At 65.1% G+C, this 9173-nt stretch overlaps 1 protein-coding gene across 2 annotated transcripts; it reads left to right on the forward strand.

Annotated features, from left to right (window-relative positions):
• The first annotated feature begins 723 nt into the window (after window positions 1-723).
• LOC102931005 lies at window positions 724-7748 on the forward strand. 2 transcript variants are annotated; one of them, XM_043526436.1, is made up of 7 exons: window positions 724-796; window positions 1831-1968; window positions 4595-4702; window positions 5215-5354; window positions 5793-5889; window positions 6114-6238; window positions 6658-7748. In XM_043526436.1, the coding sequence occupies exons 2-7, from the start codon at window positions 1884-1886 to the stop codon at window positions 6832-6834; spliced, it is 732 nt and encodes a 243-aa protein (XP_043382371.1). In that variant the 5' UTR covers window positions 724-796; window positions 1831-1883; the 3' UTR covers window positions 6835-7748. The 2 variants fall into 2 exon arrangements, with proteins under 2 accessions (XP_043382371.1, XP_037734023.2); XM_037878095.2 differs by lacking the exon at window positions 724-796 and having other exon boundaries at window positions 931-1968.
• Window positions 7749-9173: the final 1425 nt, after the last annotated feature.

Here is a 9173-nt window from a genome sequence, read left to right on the forward strand (position 1 = left end):
GCCCAGGCTTTGCCCACCAGGCAGGCGCCCTGCCCAAGGGATGCATCCTATTGGCATCATAGGAGCTGGCTGCAGCCGCCCTTGTCTTTATAGTGAGCTCCTGGGGCGGGGCCAAGCCTGCCACAGTGGGCACTGCCTGAGACCAGTGCTAATGCACCCGCAGCGGGCTGGCCGGCCCACGGAGAGCACAGGCCGCAGGCTGGTTCTGCTGCAGGGCGTGGAGGGGCTGGGGGCAGGAAGGTTAGCTCGGCCTGGCCCTGGGAAGCACACCCACAGTGGAGGGGGTGATGTGGGGGCTGTCCGGCTGCAGGACTGGCAGTGCTAACCTCACGGAAAGACAGACACAAACACACCCCGGCCCCAACTCATGTATTGCGGGGAAGGGATTGGCTGGGGCACCCACCTGCATCAGGCCCTGGTCACGCAGCCGGTCCCCCCAGAGCAAAGAGCGACAGAGGGGAGGGCTCTCCCCTCCACGGAGCCGGCAGAGGAGCAGAGAGAGCAGAGAGGTCGGCTGGGCCATTTTGAACCGGATCCTGAAGCCCACGGGGAGCCCACGGCCGCCTGTGGGCACATGGCTGTGTTGCTCTGTGTGGGAGGAGGTAGCCAGGCCGCGGGGTGGGCAGCACGGCCCGGAGCTGGGGAGCTGACGGGACTCGCGCGCAGGCCGCAGCACGTGTGGCCGGCGTGACGAGGAGGTGGGAGGGCTGATGGAGAGTTCAGGCTCATGGGGCTGGGCAGGGGAGGAGAGGGAGCTCGGCTCATGGCTGCTCCTCCTGCTCGAGAAGAAGTTGAGGTGAGGGAAGCAGAGGGGAAGCTGGGAGGCTGCTGTATGACACACAGCCAGGGGCAAGGGGGAGCCAGGGGCGAGCCAGAGGAGCGCAATGCCGGGGAGCAGCCTCCCAGAGATGGTAGCTACGAGCAGGGGTGGTGGGAACGGGAGCGAGAGGCAGCCGGGTCTGTGGCTTGAACAGATCAGAGGGCAAAGGAGTCAACAGGATAGTGGGTCTTGGTGTGTAGAGGAACCCACCCTGCCCCGAGTTAGCACCTGCACAATGGCAGCCCCTGGTCCCTGCTCTGCAGCAATGGGGAAATCCCGGAGGACGGGGTGGCCCCGTGTCAGAGGCTACCCTGCCCAGAGAGTGAGGAGGGAGCCGGGGGCACGCCGGGGAGCTGTCTGTGCAGAGCGGCCCAGAAGAGGAGGCGTCAGACATGCACGAGGAGCCTCAGATCAGAGGTGGCAGCTCCCTGGGGCACTCCCAGAGGGGGAGCTGGATGCAGAGCCCAGGCCGGGAGAGGAGGGAGCAGGCCGTGAGGAGCTGCAGAGAGCAGGAGATGGCATTGTGGACAGGGCGCTGCGCTCGCCCTAGGCACCTCTGCGCTGGCGAGGAACCCACCGAGGTGGGCAGAGGGAGCGAGCTGTGAGGGCCTGGCCGACCTCGCTAGCTAAACGACTGCCAGGAGGGGGCAGTGGCCGAGGGGAGGGCTGGCATGGACCACACAGGCCGGAGCAGAGCAGGGAGGAACGGCCCCAGGAGACTGGCAGTTTGGCGGCGTCTCCCAGAGGCAGGGGTGGGAGCCCCACCACTGAGACGCGTGTGGCTGGACTGGCCGAGGCACTCAGCCCTGCACTGGCATCCAGGGTGGCCCGACAGGGCATTTGTCTCAGGCCCACTGAGTCCGAAGGGAAACAATGGGTGAGACAGGAGGCAAAGGAGGGGTGGGGGCAGAAGCAGGAGGCGGGGCTAAGTGGGTGGTGGGTGTGGCCGTGGGAGTTGGGGGTGGAGCTGGGTATGCACCTTCCCTACTTATTTCCTTGCCGGGGAGCAGCCACAGCCCGGTTGGTGGCTGCCCTGCTGTGGCTCTGTCGATACCTCGCCGGGATGTCTGCCTCGGACAGAGTGGTCGTGGTGCTTGGGGGGGCTGGCACGGTGGGATCCGGGATAGTGAAGTCACTGCTGGAGAGAGGTAGGGGCAGCCGGCGGAGTGGGTGACGATGGGGAGTTGGTTGATTTGTTTTCTAACCACAGCCACATGCAGGCCGGCAGGTGCAACATGGGCTTCCCCTGGCTGCCATGCTGGGAGCCTCCCCCAGTGTGAGCGAAGACTCACACTAGACCCCAGCTGCTGGGGACCTGACCCACAGCTAGCAGGTGACGCCAGCCCCTGCCTGCTAAGAGCAGCCCCTGGATGGTTGCAGGCACTTTGATCTGGGGCAGCAACAGGGCCAAAATGCTATTGTGTCCTGGCCAGGCAGCGGCCGGCGCTGGGCTGGAGCTGAGCTGAGAGCACCCTGCTGGGTGGGGACCGAGACCTCTCCGTGAGAGAGCCAGGGGAAACCCGCTGGGCGTTCCTGCTGCCCCCACAGGCTGCTCAGCCTGTCCCACCCGAGCGAGCAAAGGGCATGGGCCGGCCGGGGCACGCACAGCTCCCGGCTCAGCCACGGCCGTGCAGGAGGGGCGAGTGCCCTGGCAGAGCTGCCTGTGCGAATTCTGCCGGCGATGGCACAATGCTGGGTGCCTTGCCTGCCCTGGGCGCTCCTGTGCCCTGCACCTGCATGCTGTGCCTCCTCTCTGCCTGGCTGGAGCCTGGCTCTGCCTCTTGCCTGCCTGGCGTCCACGTTCGTGGTCCAGCTGCGGAGTTCTAGGCAGCAGAGCTGTGAGGGTCCATCTCGTCCGCCCCCTGGGGCCAGGGGATGGTTCCCAGCCGTCTGGTTCTGCTGTTGCGTAGGGTACGGGCCCTGGGAAGCCAGATTCGGGCAGAAATCAGAGCCACTCCCTTTCAGAAGTACCAGCCTGACCCCCTGCCTAGATAAACCCTGCTGCCCCCCAACGGTCCCAAGTCCCCAGTGCTCACCCCACGGCAGCCTGGCTCTGGTGCCCTTTGCCCCAAATATCTCGGGGACGCCAGCACCCTCCAGCCCAGGGTTAGTTTTATGGGTAGAAGGCTCCACTCAGATCCATGGGTGGGAGGCGGCTGGGGCCCAGCGTGGGCAGAGCTGTTTGCTCTGTATCGGGGTGTGACGAAGTGGGACTGTTCTTAATGTTTCCTCTGAATAGTGTGGGGGTGCCTCAGTTTCACCTAAGCAGTTCTTAAGTATCTAGGTGGGGGGATAAGGGTGTATGATCCTTGCAGAGCCCTAGAGGGCAGGTGTGTGCAGGGGTCTGGACACAGAGAATGGCCGACACCCTGTTTCCTGGCAACTGATGGCCTGGGCCCTTCCCCCTGCAAGGTGAGAGCTAAAGGGTTGGAGAACAAAGGAATCCGGTGACCTCCTGGCCCGGGAAAGGGACAAAGCCCAGAGGAGGAGGGGCTGGAGGGAGTTTTCAGTTTGGAGCTGGCTGGGACATGGAGTGAAGGGCAGACGTGGTTGTCTGGCTCACTGCCCCCCAAAATAGACCCAGCTGAGGGGTCTGGTTCTCTGCACCTACAAGCTCTGTGTTAGACCATGTTCCTGTCGTCTAATAAACCTTCTGTTTTACTGGCTGGCTGAGAGTCCCGTCTGACTGCGGAGTTGGGGGGCAGGACCCTCTGGCTTCCCCAGGACCCCGCCTGGGCGGACTCGCTGTGGGAAGTGCACGGAGGGGCAGAGGATGCTGAATGCTCCGAGGTCAGACCCAGGAAGGTGGAAGCCGTGTGACCTTTTTGCCCTGAAGACAGGCTGCTCCCAGAGAGGAGACTTCCCCAGAGTCCTGCCTGGCTTCATGGGGAGCAGTTCCAGAGCATCGCCCAGGGACTCCGTGACACGGGGCGATGCCCTGATGAACGTCTCTGCTTCCAGCCTGTGTTTGAAGGGAGAGCCATGTGATGGGGCATAAATGGGGGAGAGAGAGGACTCTGTGTTTTTCTCCTGACAGCGCCACGCCCAGCCGAGCACCAGAAGCCTGCGGTGGGGGTTGGCAGGAGCGTGGCGCTGGCACAGCCGGGTTTGCACGTGTTGCACAAAGCGGTGGTGAAGGAGGCCCCATCCCAGGGGAGATCTGGGGCAGCTCCACCTCCGCCCCAAGCGATCTGCCCCGAGCACGGGCCCCGTGACATGGCATTGTGAGCCACAAGGCCAAAGCTCGCCCCGGGCCCGGTGCTGGGCGGGTCACACGAGACCGGGAGAGCAGCTCCCTGCAAGAGGGGAAGGCGAAGGGTCCTTGCATCACCCCGGCTCACAGGGCCTCCCTGTGCTAGCCCAGAGCATGCAGCAGCTGGCCCACCCCCCCGCTCTCCTGTCGTACCGCTCCTGGAGGAGTGCTAGTACCCCACCCCAGCGGGGGACGGAGATTCAAGGGGCCGGGAGCCAGTGGCAGAGTGGGGAACGGAGGCCCGGAGCGTCTCCCTCCCTAGCCCAGGGTGCTCTCCCCACTTCCGGAGACTCCCTCGCTCACCAGCACAAGCTGCGCAGCCACCTCAGGCTTGGTCCCAGGGCGCCCAGCGGGACAAGCCGCGGCCCCGCCCTGCTAACCGAACAATGCTGCTGCCCCGGGCCCAGGAAGCACTGGGCAGAGGCTCTGCCCGTGCTGGGGCCGTGCTCGCGTTGCGAGCTCCTTTCCAGCCGGCTGCAGGGTGCTTCAGGCCGCGTCTCCCCCCACCCTCTTGCCCGCAGGTTTCCAAGTCGCTGTTGTCTCCCGCGATGGAGCCAGGCTGGAGAAACTGAGAAGCTTTGTGCCGGCGCCAGCCCGTGACCGTCTGCACACGCTCGTCGGGGACGTGGGTAAGGCCTGCCTGCAGTTCTGCCAGCGGGATGCCCAGGGACGCTGGCCGAGGAGCTGTGGGGCTGATAACAGCAGTGCCCAGGGGAGACACTTGGTGTCAGGCTGTCCCTCCAGGGAGCCCCTTATTCCAGGGCTTCCTCCCACTGGAGGAGAGGACAAGAGCCCGAGAGGAGTGTTCAAGCCAGCTGGCCCGTTGCGTATTGGTATCTATCTTCGAGCACGGCGCTGCATCCAGTTCCACTCAGGCTGGTGATGCCCGAGCAAGGTCCAGCTGGCAGGCTGGGCTTCCCCCTGCTCCAGGGCTCCTGGTCAGACTTGCTCCCCAGCGGGCAGGGCACGTCATCCAGAGAGAGAGAGAGACACGTCATCGGCCAGGACCCTCCTGCGTGGAGCCCTCTGCGGTGAGGTCAGGGCTGGGTTCCACCCGCAGGGCCTTCTCTGTGCCCCTTGCAATTGCAGGGCTGGGCCCAGCCCAGGGGCACTCACTCACTTGCTGCTGAAATCCTTCCAGGGTCCGAGGAGGGAGCGGAGGCCACCAAGGGAGCCCTGCTGAAGAGCGTCGGGAAGGTCACGGATGTGGTGTCGTCGCTGGGCTTCAGCTGGTGGCAGGGAGGGCCTCCCCACACTCAGACGCTGCAGGAGCTCCACTGGGTGGGTGTGGGCAGGCAATGCAGCTGGCTCTGGGGAGGAGGCGGCAGCAAGCCTTCAGGGAGGGCCGGTGGGGATGCTGGGGGAGTTAGGCCGGGATCCAGACTCCACTGTGCTCTTGTGAAGCCGCAGCCCGGTAGCGCCACCCTGTGCAAGGCCTCAGGCCAGTACCGGCTGGGAGTGCCGTGGAGACAACAGGCTCGGCCCCTGCGGGAGGGAACAGGCCCGGCTCCAGGCTCCATCCCAGGACAGGGCAGTGGACTTGCTTACCCAGAGTGCTGGACTGTCTCCAAAGGGCAGCAGCCAGGCCCCGTTGGCCCAGGGCCTTGTCTCGGGATGCACAGATCAGCAGCCTGCACCGGAGGGATGATGGGGGCAGGAGGGTGGGACGCGGCTGCAGGAAAGAAAACCGTCGTGTCTGCCCCGTGTCCCCCCTCCCAGGTCCTGGAAACGCTGCTGCTGAGCACCTTCACGTCCTGGAAAGCATTCTTCCCTCTGGTCAAGGAGAATCCCAGCGGCTCCTACACCTTCATCACAGGTGAGGGGAGGCCCAGCCCCCGGCGACGGGAGATACCGACCCTCTGCACCCCTTCCCCTGCTCTGCCAGTGCCCCTCGCCGCTGACTGGGCCAGCAGGGGCTGCCACATGTGCAGCTGTGGGGTGCTGGTGAGTCGGGGCTGCAAGGAGCGTGCAGCTTCAGGCGCCGCTGCCCCTTGCTTGCACCCCCCACCCTATCGCTGCAACGGGCTCTCTCTGTTTCAGGAGGGGCTGGTGAGCGTCTCCTCATGCCAGGCACCGGGTTCCTGACACTGGGGGCCGCGGGCGCACTGGCCTTCTGCCGGGTGGTCCGGGAGGAGTACCCAGACGTGCCCTGCAAGCTGAACGAGGTCAGTGCCCCCTGGCCGGGGTGGAGGGGCACTCACAGCTCTCCCTGCCCCCTCTCCAGGGCCTGGAGGGGAATGGAGCGGAGCCCAGCGAGGCCTGGCCCCCCGCTGACCTGGTGCTAGCCCCTACTGGCTGGCATCTCGTGTAGGTCAGCAAAAGCGCCCAGTGCTGCTGCTCACGGGAGCTGTTGCTTGACAGCCCCTTTGGGCAGCCCAGGCCCCACCATGTGTCTGGCCAGCGCCCGGCTCAGTGGGGTCCGGCTCCAGGATACAAGTAACGGGGCCTCTTGCAGCTGGGGCAGGTTTGTGGGTATTAATGCGGGCGAGGGACTCTGCTCCACCCTCCCCAGGGTGAGGGCGTCCCCTCCTGGCCAGCCGGTGGTGGACGGCCTTGGCGTAACTGCCTCCACTTTCCCCTGCAGGTGAAGATTGACATGGGGGTGGCAACCCCGGAGCGTTTGCGCCCCGGCTACGTGAGTCACCTGGAGGTGGGCGAGGCAGTGGCCTCCCTGGTCGAGAAGGGGAGCGTCTCCCACGCGGTGCTGTGCGCCAGCTCGCCAGCTGACCTGAAGACCCTGACCCTAGAAGGGAAGATCTGAGGCCTTTGCGAAGCCCTCTTGAACTGTGTGCGCTCTAAGCGCCCCCTGCTCCCTTGTACAGGGCTCCTGGTACATCTGCCCCATGCTCCGGTCCCCGGCCGGGATGGGTGGGCTCAGCTGGGAGTCGACTCTGAGCAGCAGCTGTCTTGCACCGCGTCACTCTGCTCTCTGGCTCGCCGCCTAGCGAGGGTAGCTGATGCCTGCTTTCCCTGCTGGGGACCCAGGACCCTCTTCTCTCTAAGCCCCTTTCTCTCCTCCCTGGCCCAGCGGAGGAAGGGCCAGGCTAGGCGTGGGCAGAGGGGAGGCACGAGCAGCTGCTGTGGCTGGCACCTTCACTCCCAAACCCTGGCCGGAATTCGGGCTGGGCACAGAAACGGCTGGTGCAGCAGGCGGTTCTGTGAAGAGCAGCCGTGGCCCCAGCAGAGGGGGAAGCCAGCCCCAAGCACCCTGCTCGCTGTGGGGTCCCCAGCAGCCAAAGGCCAAGCCCCACATTTCAGTTCCTTCTCCAGCCAGCTGTCTGCTCTGTTGAGTCGTGCCCAGCTGGGCAGGTCCGTCCTTCCAGCCAGCGGGTGGCCTGCCCTCCCCAGCCTGCCCTACGTCCCCTCCGCCTCTCAGAGGCTGCGATTTTATCAGGCCCCTTCCACGCTGTGAGCTACCATGCTCGGTGTCCCATCCTTGAAGCAGGGGAGCTCGGGGTGCTCACGAGACATGCAGCCCCAGGCCCTGGTGTTGGTTCCTCCATCGTAGCGTAGCTCTGAAAAGTCATGTTCTCCAGTTGGCACAAGGCCTCCTGCCCCAGGGCTGGGCACATTGTCTGCCAACCTCCGCCCGGCTCTCTGCTCCTGGAAGATGTGTCTCGTGGTTGCATTGTTTTGCATGTTTAAATAAATGTTATTTGTACAAACACCATCCTGTGTCTCTGCGCCAGCATGAGTCTGCTCCTGCTCGAGAAGCCCCTGCCAGGTCTAGCAAAGGGATGCAGCTTGAGCACGGCTGGAGGGGCACCACAGTGCAGGCCCAGAAGAGCAGGGGGTGCTCCAGGCCAGAATGAGGCAGTGCCCTGGCTGTGGTGGGGCCTGGGCTAGCCTGGGGGGCTCTGTGCCTCTATTGAAGGGCTCTGGAAGAATGGCAGGAGGGGCAGCAAGCCAGTCCCTGGCCACTCCCCATCCTTAAGGAGGGCTTGTTCTGAATCCTCCCTCACCTTCGCCAGTGCTGGGTGCATGGCGCTCTGCCAGCTCGCTTTACCCACTGAACCTCCGTGCTAAGCCCCTTCCCGCCACACCGAGCAGGGCCGGCAGGGGTGGAAGCATTTCACCACTAGCCCGTGGCCGGCTCCCAGCTGTCAGCTTCACTCCCTGCAGCTTGGAGCACGGGGCCAGCGCCAATGCCATGGACAAGGCTATGTGAATCCGCCCAGAGAAAGGTCTCCAGCCCCCAGCGCAGCGTCTGCCCGCGGCGGCTCTAGCGTGAGGACACGACCAGCCCACGCGGGTGGCGTTCTGCGAAGGCACATGACCAGCTGCAGAGGCTCTGGTCAGGCTGATGCTATGGAGGCAGAGGGTGTCCACCTGGGGTCACCTGCTGTCCCAATGGCTGTCAACACCCCAACCCCCCCGCCAGCTCCTCAGGCCCCAAGGCAGAGCTCCAGCTCTGATAGCTGCTGCCTTCCCAGGCCCAGCATCCCTCCCCTAGCAGTGACCCACCCTCCCATCAGTGGGCCCAGGTACAGGCCTGGCCATGGCTCTGAGCTGGGCCCCTCCGCCCAGGGTGCAATGCAGGGCAGCCTACATTGCTTTCTCACTCATTTACTTACTGCCTTGGGGCCTTGGACCCTCGGGCCCTGAGAGCGACCAATTCTTGCTGCCCCCTTCCCCTGGACAGGCCCCGAGTGGGCCAAGGCTGGCAGGAAATGCAGTGAGGTGTGGCACAGTCCCCCCCACCTGCAAGGGAGCCCATAGGGTCCCACAATGGGTGGCTGGAGCCATGTGCTCTGCCCCAGCAGCAGCTCCCCAGGGAACTGCACACACACGAGGCCACCCATCCCTGGCTGGCGGCTCTGACACTGGCAGAGGAGTTCACTAACCCCAGCCTGCTCCTAACCCCCCTGTTCCTCCCGGACTTCGCTCCCCGCCCCAGAGAGGTGGTTCCCACAGCCCATGGGTGCCAAGCCAGCTGCCCTCGTGCAGGGCCTCTGGAGAAGGGTGCTGGGCCCTCCGCTTGGCTCCATCACTGCCTGCCAGCACCCTCAGGCGACGTCTCCCCAGCATGCAGGCCAGGCCTGGGGAGGTGCCTGTGGTGAGGACAGAGACCCCCAGGGTTCCAGGCTGCCCCCTTCTTCC

This window comes from Chelonia mydas, chromosome 12 (genome assembly GCF_015237465.2).
Source record: "Chelonia mydas isolate rCheMyd1 chromosome 12, rCheMyd1.pri.v2, whole genome shotgun sequence".
Lineage (NCBI taxonomy): Eukaryota > Metazoa > Chordata > Testudines > Cheloniidae > Chelonia > Chelonia mydas.